We start from the raw sequence: 19,403 nt of genomic DNA on the forward strand, positions 1-19,403 counted from the left end.
ACACATTACAATGAAACACAATTTAAAACAAAACAAGAGTATAAAACTAATGCCACTCAAGTCTGAGAACAGCACAAACACTGATAGTTTATCTTGGCTATCTCTGAAATGAAATGTAAGTGTGACATGAACTTTCCTTAGGTGTCGAGATGTGAAGATAATGCAAAAATCTCTTTATAACCCAAGCGGACCTGGTGCAGAAGTGAAACAAGCTCTGGGCTGGAGTACAATGGCTCAGAAGTGATACGGACATTAAAACCACAGAGTTGCGTGAGATGCACCCGAAGATCCACCATGAAGGCTTGCAGTACCTTGATTTTGTCTGTCCGTGGTAAAAATTGCACTGGTTGGCTCCGCACACAGCATAGTGGATAACTACAACCAAAGGTATGAAAATTCAGTATTACAAATCACTGCAGAGATACTCACACAGGTAACGATGACAACATGCATATTAAATAGAAACCAAACTTTAATTTTGACATCTGGACAATTACAAGATCTGATTCTTGGCACTTTTTTTTCCCCACTTTGCATCTTTCTATGAAAAAGTTAGTGCAACATTAAGCTGAAAATGCATGTGACATAAAATTATGCATTTCACAGCCAATCATTGACCACCATTTAAGCAAGGCATGCCTTCTGGGACATTACACTGTCTTTCCCATTTGTTAAGATTCACCTGTGGATCGATGTAAACATCACATGGTATATTTTGAGAAAGTCGGCCTTCGTATAATGGCAAGTACTTTTGCTAAAGTCCAGATTTGTGTCCTTATCTTCGAAGATTGGAGGCATAGCCAAATTCTCAGAAATCATGTCACCTACATACATGAAAAGGACACTCCAACCCACCTGCAGTTCTTTAATCTTGGGGATCTTGTTCTTTCCATTATTCCATGTCCACCTGCTCCTCACTGCCTCTCTGTTTGTTATCATCCCTCTATTCTCTGTCATGTTGCTCTTCCACAAGCCTTGATTATATAATGGCTGAAGTGATTGAAAATAGATAATGCACAGCTGAAGTCATGGCTTGATTGAGGATTTGTGTGTTTGCAGTGTCTGGAAGCAAATTCATCCAGAGAGCAAATTAAGCACTACAAATCTGTTTGAAGAGGTGTTTACATAATGCTGTGAAAGGAATCAAATTGTGCAGTGCACACACAGGCCCATCTTTGAAAAGTATTCCATGCATTGTTCGAAGCTAAACCTGAATGAGGGCAGAATGAGCTTTTAATCTCTCTTTGATGTGATGATAAATCATAATGCTTGTTAAACATTGATTACACTGGTCAACAACAAATTTGTTGTCTGCATTTTTTAAGCTGATTTAGGATGAATCTGATGCGCTGAATCCAAAACTCACATTAGTTTTGTTCAATCAGGTCAAGTTTTTGAGATATGGCCACATGTCGTTTTTTACATTTTTGTTCACATGTACGCATGTGTGGAGCATTTTAGAAGAAGTTGGTGGGGGTAAAATGTCATGTCAAATAATTGTTTTGATTGGAAATAATTATTTTAATGACAAGAAGTATTCAGGTACGATAGTTCTGGGTGATTATGTCGAAAAGGGATCAGTTTGAAGTCATAAAACCTCAAAATCTTCCAAAAATTGGTGAGGCAAAGCATAAAGTTCGTGGATCAAAACTAAAGTTAATGGGGCAGATTTTGTAATAATGTGATACAAAAAAGTTGTATTTCTTGAAATAACGAACTCTGAAGAATGTACAATACCTACATGCGCCAATTTATGACATGCGCTTCTGCTCAAGCTTGGAGTGCCACAGTACGAACCCAAAGATTGGAGACTGTTCATTGACAGCAGCAAGCGATCACTGAAATGTGTTCTGCTACACAACGGCAACCAGTTTGCCTCTGTACCCATCGCTCACTCGACTACACTGAAGGAGAAGTATGAAGCGGTGAAGTACGTGCTGGAGAAAATTGGTTATGATCAGCATAAGTGGTTTATTTGTGTTGACCTGAAGATGGTGAACTTTTTGTTGGGACAACAGTCTGGCTTCACCAAGTACCCATGTTTTCTGTGCATGTGGGATAGTAGGGACCGTGCTCAGCATTACACGAAGAAGGACTGGTCTGTGCGGGAGGAATTGGTGCCATGCAAAGAAAGGAACGTCATCAACGATCCTCTGGTGGACAGAGACAGAATACTCTTCCCACCGCTGCACATCAAGCTCGGCTTAATCAAGCAGTTCACCAAGGCTCTGGACAAAGATGGTGACTGCTTCACTTACTTGTGCCAGGCTTTTCCAGGATTGACCATGGAGAAGTTGAAAGCTGGCATCTTTGATGGTTCTCAGATCCGTCAGCTCATCAGAGATCCAGAGTTCAAAAACTCAATGAACGAAGTGGAACTGGAAGCGTGGAAGACATTTGTTTTGGTAGTGAAGAACTTTCTTGGCAACAATAAGGCCAGAAACTACGCAGAACTTGTCAACAACATGCTGACTGCTTTCAGAAACCTGGGCTGCAACATGAGCATCAAGATGCACTACCTATTTTCACATATGAACCGGTTTCCTGAGAACCTGGGTTCAATGAGTGACGAGCAGGGGGAGAGATTCCATCAGGACATGAAGGAGATGGAGACCAGGTATCAGGGTCGCTGGGACGCAGTCATGATGGCTGACTACTGTTGGAATCTGAAGAGAGACCTCCCTGCCGCTGAACATTCCAGGAGTTCGAAGAAACGGAAGTTCAAGCCCTGAAGTTTGAACAGTGGTGACGCAACATGCAATTTACTTGTACTTACCTTTAACAATGCCCACCATTCAGATGACAGTAATCGATGTTTCTATCATGTAATCAATAAATGTTGTAGGCAAAACATTTTTTTTCTTAAAAACATGTTTAGGATGATATGTGTTGACAAAAATCAGCTGATAATGCCACAAAAATGTAATTGATTTTGTCACAAGATCTGATTTTTTCAAATCAACTTAGCACAAAAACCTGACCTGATGGAGAGAAACGGATGCCATTTCCTGATTCAGCAGTGCCAGAGTACCCTAATTCACTTGTAGAAATCGAGACAACATTCAGAAAGTAAAAAATTGTTGACCAGTGTTATGCACATGAAACGTGGACATCACATTTAAATTTCGAGTATGTATTTATGCACCTTACATAATCGAAAACGCTTGGCTAATCTCCACCAAATGTTGCATATGTGCTTGTAGAAAAACCCAGGATCAGGTTCTGGGCACAAAATAACATTTGCACTACAGCTACCCCGCTCAATGATACATAAAGTGCTGCACACATGACTGCAAGGTTCAGCTTGTGCAGGCACTCAAGCCAGAAGACTGCATGTGATGCATGGCATTTCCGGTAGACATTTTGAAAGCAGAGACGACATTTCGGGGAAGCTTAACAGACAAAACATCAAGATTTGGCCCTCTGAGTGCTTCCCACGAGGTCCGAGAACTTGAGCATGACAGCCCAATTTTTAATGTGTAGTATGGCATGAATGACCCAATTATTGGGCCATTATTCTTTGCTGAAGTTGGTATCAAGTCCAACAATTACCTGGATATGTTGGAGAATGTTGTACTTCCACAATCGATGAAACTGCAACCAGAGGTCATTTACCAACAGGACAGAGCTCCACCACACTGGAGAGTGATTGTGTGCAATTTCCTCAATGAACAATTCAATGATCGATGTATTTGGCAATGATGGCTCGATTCTGTGGCAACCACATCCATCGAGTCCTTCTGGATTTCTTTATATGAGATTATGTGAAGGACATGGTGTACCAAACGAGGGTATTAGGGATCTGATGAGGATTAGGCAGGAACGCTGAACCCAACCTGGAAGGAGTGTATTGCCTCAACATGTTACAAGTGACAGGGGGTGCTTACATAGAAATGCATGTGCTGATGATTATCTTGACAATTTAATCCTGACAATAAAAGTTTGAGAAATGAACTTTCACAAATGCAACAAACCACAATGTCGTATCCCATTTCTTAAAAAAAAAAAATAATTGTTCAATGCCGATTATAAGATCCAATTTGAATTTGGAATGGTAATTTGTGGACTCCTTGTATTATGTTGCCAAGGAAAGAAAAAACACAAGGTCAAAATATTTTGCACATAAAGATTAACAATAACGATACAAGGCAATAAGTTGAATTTACAAGTGACAAGTCTGAAGACGACGATGGTTCACGAGCGGTATTTGACGATGGAGATTGTTTCAGAAGTCAAGGATGAGACAATGTGATAATGTTTGACCAAGTTATAAAAATGATCAACATGATGTGGTACGAGTGACAGGTTATTAGCTGCAAAATGTCGAAAACCCGGTTTCGTTCAACAACTTAAAAAATTTGACCTTTGCATAACCTTAAAAGGTCACAAAACAATCTTGTGGACATTAAAATAAGGAAACAGGATACGTGCTATCGCTTAATGGAGTTAGTTCGTCGAAGAAGTTCGAAAACCCGGTTCGATTCCAACAACTTTGAAAATTTGACCTTTGTGAACTTTAAAGGTCAAAGGTCAAGGATTATGACCTTTGGTGCAAAACTTCCTCTGGAACATTCCAGGAACAATATAACGTCATATAGGCTATATGGCATTTCGCACTCCTCGGATTATCCATACTTCGATGAAATCAACGTAAAAACAAACTTGAAGGGGGTGCCATGGGCAAGGTGTTCGAGATAGAGCAAAATGGTTTTGAAGACTTTAGGTGGGGAATGACCTCAAGATTATGCATAAAAATATTGTCATCCTAGCTCTCAAAGTTTGGGCGGTCGAATTATTTTTATGTCCAAATTCGAAATTTTCTAAGTTCGTAACCTTGACCTTGGGACGAAAATGAAAAATTGAGCTCTGTGGGGCTATGCAGGTGCCATTGGGCTAACCAAATAGCGAAACCCCTGCCAGATTCGACAAACCCCCTAGGAGAAGATGCAAATTGAAATCGGCTACCCCCTAAAAACACAATTCGCAATTTTCTAAGTTCATGACCTTGTGGCCTTGACCTTGGGACAAAAATGAAAAAAAAAAGCTCTTTCGGGCTATGCAGGTGCCATTGGGCTAACCAAATACCGAAACCCCTGCCATATTGGACAAACCCCTTGGAGAATAATTTTTTATGTCAAAATCACAATTTTCTAATTTCGTGACCTTGTGACCTTGATCTTGGGACGAAAATGAAAAATCGAGCTCCGTGGGGCTATGCAGGTGCTATTGGGCTAACCAAATACCGAAACCCTTGTCAGATTCAACAAACCCCCGAGGAGAAGATGCAAATTGAAATTGGCTACCCCCTAAAAACACGTTTTTTGGGCGTGGCTCCACCTATAATGGACGCACCATGCCCATTTTCAGGAAAACACAACTAGATCATGATATAAACCTCCCACCAAAATTTTTTATCAGGATCGGATCAAAACCCACGGAGCTATGCTCGGGACAGACAGACAGACAGACAGACAGACAGACAGACAGACAGCAATAACGAATATAGTGGTCACTTATTTTTTTCGTGAACCAATAAACACAAAAGCAAAGCCACAAAGTGTGATGCAAAAAGAAAGTTTGATACAAATTAATAGAGTTCATTTTAAATGGGTAAAGGAAGGCTAATCATGCTTCGATTTGCTGCCAAATTTGAAGCAATGCACCATGTGAACATAATAAACATGCACATGGATTTGTCATCATCATCGTTTTACGGCTGTTTCCATGTGTAAGCCATGGTTCACCTAATGGCTGCTTTCCAGGCTGCACGATCCTTTGCTAGCCCTCTTGTTAGGCCTTTAACTCTAAGATCATCTCTAAGCAACACATCCCATGTTTTACTCATACAGTCTCTCACTCTCCTTCCATTCACATTCATATTTATACACCTCTTCACACAACGACCCTCCCACATCCTTTCCACATTTCTGAACCATCTCAACCTACCCCTATGCATAACCTCACCAATGCTTTCTATACCTTACCTATTTCTTGAAAAAAAAACATGAATTTGTACACTACACAACAATAAAGCCTTTATATTGTTGTGGTTTTGGTTTTGAGGGGGTAAAATAATCAATCTTCAGTATCTTCTTCTCTTCCCTTTATAAGGGGTGATGGTGATGTGCGATGGCACCACACTTCTGCCCTGCATTAACCACGATACTCGTTGACCCCCCTCTTTTCCCGGTCAACTCTCTCCACTCTCCAAACACACCTACCTTACGGATATTCCTCTTCACACAATCCTCCCATCTCCTCCATGGTCTACATTTTTTCCTCCGACTTTGCTCCCTTCACCTATCCGCTATCTTTGCCATTCTCTCTTCCCTCACCCACACCAGGTGTCCAGCCCATCTCAGCCGACATTGCACCAAATCTCCCCATGCAACTAATCTATCCTCCTTCTATCCACACTCTTCACTCTCACAATCCTCCTGACCTAGTTGTTCTCGCAAACCTGTGGCCCGTTGTCTCTCTGTCAGAGCCACCATTTTCAGACAATAAACGTAGGCTGGCATTACACATGACATCAGCAACTTCCCTTTCAATTTTCTTGATATCTTTCTGTCTGACATTACTCCCTCCACACATTCACACCCACCTGAATCCTCCTCTGCACCTCTGCCTCTCATTTACCATCCCCGGTCACTTCCTCCCAGGTACTCAAATAGATTTCCCTGCCTGATCTCCTTCCCCTCTAAGCGGATATTCATTTATTTTCTCTCCTGCTCGACCCACATCACCTCAGTCTTCTCCGTACTCATCTTAAGCCCATGCTTCCGAAATGCCTCCTTTCATTCCCCCAGTACTTCCTGCATTTTCCACCCACTATCCACCACAACAGCCAGACCGTCCACATACAGCATACTCCCCATACATAAGTTGAGATCTCAACTTCCTGCTTACCAGTGCCATCACCATGATAAACAGGAGTGGGGTGAGAGAGCTTCCCTGCCTCAAACCTATGTTAACGCTGATCTCCTCAGACATTCCAGGACCAACCAAGACTCTTGCCTTGATTCCTTTGTACTTCCCTTCACCAACCTAACGTCTGCTTCCAGCACTTCCATCCATCTCAGTGTCGCATCACCATCTCTCTCGGGACAGCGTAGGCCTTCTCCAGGTCCACAGATCCCAATTCCACCTCACCTTGCACCTCCAACCTCTTCTGCACCAGCTGTCTCAGCGTGAACATTCCATCCATCATCCCCCTCCCTTTCTAAACCTCTCATGCTTTTCTCCGATCTCCATTTCCACCCTCTTCCTTATCCTCCTGTCCAGAATCCTCTCCGGCAGCTTCCTTACATGATTTAGGAGCATAATGGCCCTGTACTTCTCCGGATCTTGAACATTGCCCTTCCCCCTCCATATCGGCACAATTAACCATACCACCACCCATTCCACTCTTCTGGAATTGAACCCCCTCTCATACATATGTTCAATAGCCTTTTCATCAAACTCGCTCCGACTCCTTCTGTTGCAATTGTGATCTCTGTACACACCTCATCAATGCCTGGCGCTCTTCCCTTCTTCATCCTTTTCAATGCTGTCCGCACTTCCTCTTCAGTCATCTCCAACAACTCCACTTTCCCCTCTCCATAACAAGGTAGCTCCAGCTCACCGTTGCTTCCTTCCCGGTTCAACAGCTCTTTGAAATACCCTTCCCACACCTTCAATACTTCCCCCGACTCTGTTAATAGCCAACCGGCACCAACCTTAAACACTGCCCCCTCCCCTTTCATGGCCTTATCATCCCCATCCCTGTCATGAGTCAAGTTATACATCTTCCTCCCATCATCCTCTTCCAACTTGTTGTACACCTCCTCTTCCATCTCTTCTGGATCTGATTTTGACAAATTTCCCTGACAATATCTGCTGCTCTTCCTTCGCTCCAATTGGTTCTTCTGACCACGTCCTTGTTAAAGTGGACATCTCTCTGGCTGTCATCAGAGAACCACCTCACCGCCGTCGAGTCTGGCATTTCACTCAAGCCGACTGGCAGGGTCTCCGAGCAGCCATCAAACTTACAGACTGGTCTCCTATCACTACTTTCTCAAACATCAACTCATCCTGGGAATTCCTTCAAAGAAACTTGCTCTCCCTCATGCACAGATTTATCCCCTCTCGTGTTCAGTTGTCTTACCCTTCCTCCCGCCCTTGGTTTACTGAAGCTTGTGGCGAGGCAGTTGTCCTGAAACAACTTGCCTTTGCCTCATGGAAAGCAAACCCAACTGAGGAGCAATCTCAGTTCTTTCCACAAAGCTCGGAACAAGTGTGTATCTACCCTCAGGAGAGCCAGAAAACAACATCTTTCTCATCTCAAGTCTGAACTCTCAGACCTCTCTCCCTCCTCAAAATCCTGGTGGCGTTTAATCAAATCTGTTTCTGGTGTATGTTCCCCCTCCATCCCCTCCCTTACCTCAAATGGCCGCACTGCTGATTCCACACGTGATAAAGCTGAATGTCTAAACTCGGTGTTTGCAGCTAAATCTTGTGTCCCAAACCCATCACTATCTCTACCCACTTTACCCAGTCGCACCCAACTGTCCCTGGACTCTGTATCCTTTTCTCCTGACAAGGTGGAGAGCTTGCTTTCAAACCTCGAGTCAGATTCTGCAACGTGTCCAGACGGCATCAGCCCACGTGTCCTCAAAGCCTGCTCTTCTGCTCTTGCTCACCCTCTCTCTGTTCTATTCACCCTCTCATTTTCCCAAGGTCATCTGCCATCTGCTTGGAAATCTGCTAACATCACTGCCCTGCATAAAAAAGGTGCAAAAACAGATCCCTGTAACTACAGACCAATCAGCCTTCTCCCAATCATCAGCAAGGTTATGGAATCCATCATTGCTTCAGACATGAAATCCTTCCTCTTCTCCAATGGCTTGATTTCCAATCATCAATTTGGTTTCAGACCAGGTCACTCTACCCTGGATATGCTGCTACTGCTCTCCCATCAATGGATGGAGGTCCTCAATGCCAGACAGGAAATCCGAGCCGTATCCCTGGACATATCACGTGCTTTTGACACAGTCTGGCACCCTGCCCTACTCACCAAACTCTCTTCCCATGGTATTCAAGGCCATCTCCACTCATGGCTCGCATGAACTTCCTCTCCTGTCGCAGTCAACGTGTGGCCCCTAAATGGAGTTCTTTCATCCCCTCTTCCTGTGCAGGCTGGAGTTCCTCAAGGTAGCGTTCTGGGCCCTGTTCTTTTTCTGGTTTTCATCAATGATCTCTCGGACTCTCTGGAAAATCCTCTATTTCTCTTTGCCGATGACTCCACCCTCTGCCGTACCATCTGTCATCCCTCAGACCGGCAAGCAGCAGCTTCTTCGCTCACTGCAGATCTGGATAAAATCACAAACTGGTCCAACACGTGGAACATGTCTTTCAATTCACACAAATCTCACACTCTCACTATGTCTCTTGAAAGGACCGTTTACAAAACCCCCATCCACTTTCTCAACAATCCTCTGGAAGAAGTCTTTTCTTTCAAGCTTCTGGGTCTCACTATCTGCCATGACCTTTCCTGGGAAAGTCACATTTCCAACCTTGCCTCAAAAGCCAGTCGCCGACTGGGAATCCTCCGTCGTGCAAAGTCCTTCCTCGGCCCTCTTGAGCTCCTGACTACTTACAAAGCTTTTGTCCGTAGCCTGATGGAGTACTGCTCTCCCCTCTGGGCTGGTGCTCCTGCCTCCCACCTTTCTCGACTTCACGCTGTCGAAACCAGGGCTTTTAAGATCATTGGCATCTCCTGCAATGAAGCTGAGTCTTTGGGCCTCTCACTCAATCACCGCAGGTTGGTCGGTGGTCTTTCTGCCTTCTACCGACTCCTCTCCAGCCTTGCCCCCCCTGCTCTCTCTGCGATTTGTCCCAACCACATTTCCACAGGGCGCTCAAGGTCCGCCAACAACCCCCTTCTGGTAAAACTACCAAAATCACGAATCACTGCTCATCTTCACTCTTTCATTCCTCTTTTTTCCCGCCTTTGGAATAAACTTCCTCACTCTATTCTTTCCCATTCTTCCCTCCAGGCTTTCAAAACAGCTGTTCACCACCACCTCTTATCTTCCCCCATCCAAATCCTCGATCTTTTCTACCCCCGATAATCCACCCATGCCCACTTCCTTCAATTCTCCTGCTTTCCTTCCTGAAAGTCCCTGTAATGTCCATCTTCTCCTCGCCATGTTCCCCGTCCCATCCCCATCCCTCTCCCTTCCACAGTTCACCTGTGTCTGTTCCCCAATGTTTTGTCCCTTCCACTCCCACCCCTCTTGTCTCATGCCTCCTTGCTGTGAGTTGTGTGTTAGCTCTCATACGAGCCTCGACCAAGGTATACAAAAAAAAAAAAAAAAAAAAAAAAAAAAAAAAAAAATTCCTTGCCTTATCCACAGCTCTCAGTGTTGCTTTCTTCTTATCCCCATGCAGGTGTAGCAATCCCGCATCTGGCTGCCTTCCCCTATCCTTGATCTCCTCTATCCTCTTCCAAACCTCCTTTTCATCAACTGTTTTCGCTACCTCTTCTGTCCACCATACCTGGTTTCTATCCCCAGACAATGCACCCTTTCCTGACGTCCTTCCACACAAAACTTCTGCAATTCCCCGAAATGTAAATGCCTCTCTGTACTTCTTCCACACGTCCTCCAAACTTTCTGCTTCTTCACCAAGTTGCTCATACATAGCCCTCAACCTCTTCTTGTACTCAACGACAATGGCTCCCAACATTTCCCACACTTAATAATCTTCCAACCCTGACTCTTAACCTTCCTCCTTTTCTCCACCCATACCACAAACACCACAGACTTGTGTTGCATGGTAATATGCTCTCCCGCTACTACCTTACATTCCTTAAGCCTCCACAACTGTCACTTCCTTACTACCACCAAATCTAATTAGGTTCTATAATCTCCAATCCCACAGGTAATCTTATGGCTTTCCCACTTTTGAAAGAACGAACCAGCTATGGCCATCCCATTCCTCACCACCAACTCCACTAGCTCTTGACCCTCCTCTATTGCTCATTCCACAACCAAGTTTACCAACACATTCCTCTTCACCCAGCTCTGCTACTCCCACATATGCATTAAAGTCCCCTGCAATGCACAGCATCACGTCCAGCTCACCCATCCCCATCATCCTCTCAAGTGCATCCATCAATTCTTGCTTCTCCGCCTCAGTCCTTTCCGATTGTGGCCCATATCCTCACACAACACAAATCATTTGCCTCTACCACCACCCATTCCATAACTATCCATCCCTCTCATCTTTCCACTCTGACCCAGTGCTTACCAATCTCTTGCGATACTATTATTATTCCCACACCACTACTCCTTCCATCCCCACCTGTGTGTAACAGTTTGTATCCTCCTACCAACCCCCTCGCCATGTCACCTTTCAAGTTGGTTTCCTCCACACACAACACTTCCACCTCCCTTCTCTGCATCATCTCCATCATCTGAACTCCTCTCCCCCCCATTGACCCCACATTCAAACTACCAAGCCGAACTTCGCTTATGAACCGCTGCCCACCTGACAGAGCTTGTACCATCTTGATCAGTTTGGGATGCTATGGTCATCAATCAGCAGCGCTGCCCAGGATGACCTGCTGGACCCACTACCCTAGCATGTTGTCATAATCTTGTGTGTGCACACGCGCATGCACGCGCGCACACACACACACACACACACACACACACACACACACACACACACACACACACACACACACACACACACACACACACACACACACACACACACACCTATCTCCACTCGCACCCCACCTCCCCCTGCCCATTCTCTGGCTCTCCCTCCACACTTGACTCCTCAATCCAACCCTCGAGGCACTCACCCCAATCCCCACCGCACTCACTCCCTCTCCTCTTCCTCCCCTCCCCTCTCTCCCATTCCTTATGTCTTGCTCTTCCCACTCTCATTAATACATTAAATTTGTGCTTATGCTTATGCAGCCTCCAACAAGTAAATGCTTTTCACAAAAGTCAATCAATTCTCTCACACAAAACTCAAAAACCACTGTTCAAAAGTCATTCAGTTTGACCAGCATCAGGAGCTGAATCAAGCCCACGAGCACAAATATCAGCAGCAGCATGACCCACCGATCCTCTCCATTGCACCACAGGCCGAATCAAGCCCACGAGCACAAATATCAGCAGCAGCACGACCCACCGATCCTCTCCATTGCACCGCAGGCCGAATCAAGCCCACGAGCACAAATATCAGCAGCAGCACCACCCACTGATCCTCTCTATTGCACCACAGGCTGAATCAAGCCCACGAGCACAAATATCAGCAGCAGCACGACCCACCGATCCTCTCCATTGCACCACAGGCCGAATCAAGCCCACGAGCACAAATATCAGCAGCAGCATGACCCACCGATCCTCTCCATTGCACCACAGGCCGAATCAAGCCCACGAGCACAAATATCAGCAGCAGCACGACCCACCGATCCTCTCCATTGCACCGCAGGCCGAATCAAGCCCACGAGCACAAATATCAGCAGCAGCACCACCCACTGATCCTCTCTATTGCACCACAGGCTGAATCAAGCCCACGAGCACAAATATCAGCAGCAGCACGACCCACCGATCCTCTCCATTGCACTGCAGGCCGAATCAAGCCCATGAGCACAAATAGTAGCAGCACGAAACGCCGATCCTCTCCACCACACCATGGGCCAAATCAAGCCCACAAGCACAATTAGCAGCAGCAGGACCCGCCGATCATCTCCATCGGATAATGGGCCAAATTAAGCACACAAGCACAATTAGCAGCAGCAGCAGCATGACCCGCTGATCCTCTCCAACACACCATGGGTTGAATCGAGCCCACGAGCGCAATTATCAGGAGCAGCAGGGCACGTCGATCTTCTCCACCACACTGTGGGCTGAATCAAGCCCATGAGCACAAATAGCAGCAGCACTTTCCACCGATCTTCTCCACCGCACCATGGGCCAAATCTAGCCCACGAGCACAAATATAAGCAGCAGCATGACCCGCTGATCCTCTCCACCACTCCGCGAGCCAAATCCAATCGTTATTTTGTCGTGTTTGCTGTAACAGTTTTTTCTGTTTCGTAGTATACGAGCAGAGTACCCGCCCTATGGGCGATCTTGTTCTAAGCATGCAACGTGTTCTTCTGATGCATACCTTTATTTGGGCAGTGTATAGGCAACTGACAGCTCTGTATAGGCAAAAAACCCCAGGTTATGTGCATGAAGCAAAAACATATCTACTGCTTATAATTCAAAATGCCTCACTGCACTGGAAAACGTGGGGACAGGAATACTCCACTAAATGGTGAAGACTTGTAATACCCTCCCCTACTTGGAGACAGTGCTACACGATACACATTTATATAGAAAATTTGCATCCTACCCTAACCCTGCACCCAAGACCACCAGCAAAGATAAAAATATCCCAATACATTAATTGGGGTCATGCTGATACTATGCAGCATGTCTGGATGTAATCAGCCCAGAACTGTAGGAGTAGCGCAACAAACAAGCACACACACACACACACACACACACACACACACACAAACACCGGTCCATGAATTACAGTAAGGATAAACGATCGTTATTTTATAGTGTTTGTTCAGTTACGTATCCTGTATTGTTTGTGAGTAGATATGCGTTGTGAATGTCTGAGATGGGTGCCCCATACATGTTCTTTTCACCTCCAACAGTTCTCTTTAGTCATTTCTCACACCTTTCAGTGCAAGATTCACCCAAGCAAGGTTTCCAGCTCTCTCTCCATCCCTCACCCAACCCTTAAAACCGGTTGGAACCAGTCTAGGATCCATCCTATCGTTGCTGCATGCCAGATGGGCAATACATCTTCATTAACCCATGACAGCATGCCAAAACCGGGATCCAAAAAACCCAAGATGCCCTCAACTCACGGGACCAATCTCAAGATGTCACCAGACAGCAGGGCTCTGATGCACCAATCGGCCGAGACAAGGGAACCCTTGACCCCCATGACTCCTCCAATGAAATTGGTGGGGGCTGTGCAGGGGGAAGAATATGCAATAAAAGGGGCTGCACGTGAGCTTGTCTTAGTCTTGAGAGTCTGGTTGGCTTGGTGGTTGAGTCTGCATTGTATTTGGGTCTAGTCTTGTATCTTGGTGTCCTAGCCTAATTGTCCACGGTCCAAGCTGCATTCGTCATCTTTTCTGGGGTGCACAGTGGGACGTGGTAGCTCAGAGACACGTTGCGTGGGGCAAGCGCTGGGGCGAGGACCAGGACCAAAAGAGACATTGTGCCAAAGTTATTTGGCAGTGCTAGCTTAGCCGGGTTGACACAAGGTGTGATGGGGCACAACCAGTCCCCATATTCCTCTCTTTCTATCATCTCTCACTCAATTCCATGTCTTGGATGATTGATAGGCATCCTATGTAAAGTGTAAGTTGACTGCTTAAGGAATCTGAGGGCGGTTATGCACGCATTGGTGATAAGTGGGAATGTCATTTGAGTGTATGCCTCATGTTGGCTTAATGGCTGGAGTGGGAGGGGTTTGGGATCCTAGGATCCTGAGTTAAAATCCCACTCGGCTGTTGAATTAATACCAGGTGGGTTTGACTCTGCCTGTCATCCTTCTGAGGTCGGCAAAATGAGTGTCAGCTTGCTGGTATCCTGTGTCGGAGTGGCAACCTGTCCAGGATTGTGTCCAATAGCCAAGGAGACTGCTTCGGCAGCACCAACGCTCTGCACAGAGTATGGTCCCAATGGATGGATGAATTTGAGTGTACCTAGATGCTTTGTGAATTGCTTCTGTAAAAATTAAGCACTTGCCTCCCTTCCAGATTATATGCTGCAATAAAAGTGTGCAAATAAAATTTATGTATGACAGTAGTCGAGCAGACAAACCATCATATTTGCCCAGGTTGACAGATATTAAACATTGCATACACTAACAGGGATGGCTATTCACAAAAGTGTAACTTTCACTAGAACCAGTCCTATATATATATATATATATATATATATATATATATATATATATATATATATATATATATATATATATATATATATATATATATATATGTATATGACTCAGTAATTCTATTCTTACATTATACCATGCTGTAATTATTTACCTGAACAACCTTTCTCCGATCATCTTGAAATATATGTTAAGGTAGATGATGTGTTGGTCGGGCATGTCTGGCAGGGTGTAGCCATACTGCAAAAGTCATGAGTAGGTACAGAGCAATGGTTAACACTGAACTTTCTTTGGTGGTGAACATACTTTTATGGACCTTCAGTGACTAGAATGAAGTTTAACATGTCGGCCAACAGAGATTGATGCTAATCCTTCATTAAGAATAGAATTGCATCAATTATGGACATACCCTAGTTTATATCTGAACCTTGGTAAGTGCCAAATTATATAATGTAAACTGATGACAACCATAATGTTTTGATATAATTTATCAAGTAGGCAGATTCAGAAATCTCACCATGTTTCTCCAGTGCTTCTTAATGTCAAGGTACGAGTGTAGCTCACTGTCTGCCGGAAGTTTGTGCGTCACTGAAGCAATCTCTCCCTTCTTCATGCTACGCCCAAAAATACAGGGTGGGGCAGAGAAACTGGCGATTTAAAAAACTTAGCAATGAAATAAACATTTTGTATTTGCCAAATTACAAATATGCCATCTTGGAGTACATAGCATTCCATTTATTTCTTGAAGAATACATCCTCAAGGTGACCTACGTCTCTGCACAGACATTCCTCTAGTCTTCCACGCATGTTTTCCATGACGCGGAGTAGCATCTCCAAAGAAATTCCGCAAATTTTTTGATGGTATGATGTAAATGGTATAATGTGGACAAGAGGATGTAGGGTGATGTAATAAGGTGATGTAACAGGGTGACGTAATAGGATGACGAGCAATTTTCCACTACACCGGGACCCAGAAAATTGTTTTTTAAAATCTCCCGTTTCTCCGCCCTACCCTGTACAAAGCCAAGTCATATATTGTTTTCACAATACCTTTTTGCATTTGTTTTCTTTATTATTTAAAACACAAATTGTGTGAGAGAAATAGAAATAAAGTAAACAAAGAAGAAAAATAAGACAAACCATGTGGATAGTGTAGAGTTTTGTGCACGTAGGGCACTTGGTATTTATCAGTGAAATTATAGAGAAACATTAAAAGGAAGAAGGATACAAATCAGATGGTAAAGAAAGTAAATGGTGAGAGGTCAGAGGAAAACAGGAAATGCTCAAGAACATACATAACAAACAATAATGCAAATGCCCAGAAACGATGATAAGGATATTGCATAACCAGGAATTTAGAGGATGACTGGCAAGACATGGGAACAAAGGATGGGTGACTGCTGCAAACTATCCCTACAGGAGGTTTATGATGAAAAAAAAAGTGAAATGCTCAACATTTCACTTGTTTTTTTTTACATGTTGGTCACATCATAATCCTTGGATGAAATGGTTCATAAAAATTGGCAATGTAATGTAACACAGTGTGTGGCACTGATATATTCACAAAGATGTTAATTCAAAGTCAATGTAGCACAGACAACCTTTTGCCATGTCTCATCAAGCCAACTCTACGGCAGATTAGGAAAACTTGAGGTGATGACAGTAACTTAAGGAATTTGCTCACCACAAGAAATAAGAATGACTTTGCTAATGCTGCTTCTCAGTTGTCACAAAACAAAACTAGAAGAGTGATCGGTAGAGCGCATACCTCTGCCACGTAATGTCTGATCCATGAGAACATATCGGGCACATTACATGTTTGAAAAATATCATGTTATACAGCACTATATCGTTTTTGGTCCTATCTCTCAATGGTGAAGAATAACTTTAAAAGTTAAATAACTATAGTATCCAGATTCGAATTTGGATCTTCACCAAAATCGAATCAATTCGTCGTTGCCACACACCCAACCCGCCCACCAAGTTTCATCCGAATCCGTCTTCAACTTTTTGAGATATCGTGCTATACAGTATATTAGTTTAGCCTGATCTCTCAATAGTGAAGAATCACTTAAAAAGTTAGCAGATCCGGATCTGGATTCGGATCTTTCCCAAAATCTAATCAGTTCGTCCTTGTCACACACCCAACCTGTCCACAAAATTTCATCTCGATCCGTCCAAAACTTTTTGACATATCCTGCACACAAACAAACAGACAGAAAGGGGTGAAAACATAACCTCCACCTTCAGTGGCAGAGGTAACAAAACATAGAAACTGTTAAAACATTGTTGCTTTTGCTGAAGGATTGATGAGAAACTTCCTGAACAATTAGAATTATCACTAAACCCATCACAAGTTATCGTTCTGAAAGTAAGAACTGTTGGAAGTGCAATTATGAGGAATCTTAGGGCCTTATCACACCTTGACGTCATAGCCAGCGTATGGCAAGGTATCAAAATGTATGTAAAATGCTGGCGTACGCTGAACTATTGATGTTTTTGAAAAAAGTTTTGGGCATATAATAACGTGTTGGATGTATGCATAACATATTATTAACGTACACAGAACGTTTCAATCACATATAGATAACTTATACCAACGAATGCTGAGCGTGTTGTCGGCGTTCCCAACCTATGCCCAACGATAGTCTAACTTATGCATAGCGCGCGGCAGCGTATCGCGACGATCACGTGGCGTAGGCTATTAATAGGTTGCGGCTCGACGATTCAAATCATAACCGCACTCGACATCGAAGTGTGAAGCCGCTGTCACACCTTGACGTTTTAGCCAGCATATGCCGACGTATGAAAAATTTGCCGAACCAAGCTGGCACACGTCGAATACGTTATAGGTAAGTTTTGTATACGTTAAGAGCATGCTGGCATACGTTGTAGTATGCTGGCAGACATCGTAGTAAGCTGGCATACGTCGTCATATGCCGAGTACGTCAATAAATTTTCAGCATGTTGAAAATTTCTTGACGTACTCGGCGTATGACACATGTTACGCATACGCTGGCATACGTTCCGCATACGCTGGCATAAGTTGTAGGCACGTTACGCGATCGTTGACACACGTTACTTGTACGTTACTCATAAATCGAAACACGTCGACGTAATGGTTAGCGTAAGTGTTCCAAAACTCCCTGTTTTTTTTTTCTTCGGTATGACGGTGATGTTGACACTTCGATTTCTAGTGCGGTTATAATTTAAATTGTTGAGCGGCAGCCTATTAATTATATTATATCATAACCGCACTAGAAATTGAAGTGTCAACATCACCGTCACGCCGAAGAAAAAAAAAAAAAAAAACAGGGAGTCTGGAACACTGATGCTAACCATTACCTTGACGTGTTTCGACTTATGAGTAACGTACAAGTAACGTGTGTCAACGATCGCGTAACGTGCCTACAACACGTTACTCATAGGTTAGAAATAGGTTTCGGGTACGCTAAACATTACCTCGACGTGTTTCGACTTATGAGTAACTTACAAGTAACGTGTGTCGACGTGTGTCAACGATCGCGTAACGCGCCTACAACTTATAGCCAAGCGTATGCGGAACGTGTGAGTCACACACTGGCATACATCGACAAATTTCAAGCATGGAAAATTTGTCTCGCACCTCGGCGTACTACGACGTATGCCAGCGTACTACGAAAAAATCCAGCATACTACGACGTATGCCAGCGTGCTCTTAACGTATACAAACTTACCCATAACGTATTCGATGTGTGCCAGCGTTTTAGCCAAATTTTGCATACGTCAGGCATACGCCGGCTAAATCGTCAAGGTGTGACAGGGCCTTTAGGGAGCGATTGATCAAATGGGTGTGCTGGCATTTAAAAGACAACAAAAATGAAATAAAATAGTTTGACATGCAAAAAATATATTGAACCAAACACGACGTACAATGAATGCAACTACGGACATTCAATAACAGTCCAACTGTTGTGCCAGTTTCACAACTTGTGACGTTTGTTACTTTCATGACAGGGAAATAAGAAATTAATTCATAAATTCAATTGTGTTGATTTTGTGGGGAAAAAAAAGACTTTCCTGCAGGAACTGCTAGTATGTTGCACATTGTATATGGGCATCCTCAGGTGTAAGTGAAATGCCTACCTAGGAAGGATGTAACTCCAGCGACTGGCTATGGCATGATGAGGGATGCTCGCATCCTGTGAGCGGTTAAACCATTGCAATACCGTGGGAGAAACTCCAAACTCCTCCAGCTGTTGAGAGAACCTCAAACAATAAATTTGGTGACAATGAACAACATCTTAACAACCAATTAACTAATATCTGGATACAATGAACAGCAAAATATTACAAAAGCACTGTTATGTCAAACCAGTAGGGAGAGAAATATATGCCACTTAGGCAGTCAGAAACGTCCATGCGCATCAGGAACTTCTTCTGATGTA

General features: G+C 43.9%; 1 protein-coding gene across 7 annotated transcripts in view; it reads right to left on the reverse strand.

Moving 5' to 3' along the window:
* The window catches only part of C8H18orf63 (chromosome 8 C18orf63 homolog), a 211,219-nt gene that overhangs the window by 19,061 nt on the left and 172,755 nt on the right, over positions 1-19,403 (reverse strand). For all 7 annotated transcript variants that reach the window (XM_085891872.1, XM_085891869.1, XM_085891871.1 and 4 more), the window contains 4 exons: positions 19,102-19,211; positions 15,494-15,590; positions 15,131-15,216; positions 192-375 (listed from right to left, as the gene is read on the reverse strand). In XM_085891872.1, the coding sequence (XP_085747998.1) occupies positions 192-375; positions 15,131-15,216; positions 15,494-15,590; positions 19,102-19,211 (477 nt within the window). The remainder of the gene's footprint in view (positions 1-191; positions 376-15,130; positions 15,217-15,493; positions 15,591-19,101; positions 19,212-19,403) is intronic.

The sequence above is a fragment of the Eptatretus burgeri genome, chromosome 8 (genome assembly GCF_056783735.1).
Source record: "Eptatretus burgeri isolate ZD-2024b chromosome 8, Ebu_testis_v1, whole genome shotgun sequence".
In the NCBI taxonomy this organism is placed as follows: domain Eukaryota; kingdom Metazoa; phylum Chordata; class Myxini; order Myxiniformes; family Myxinidae; genus Eptatretus; species Eptatretus burgeri.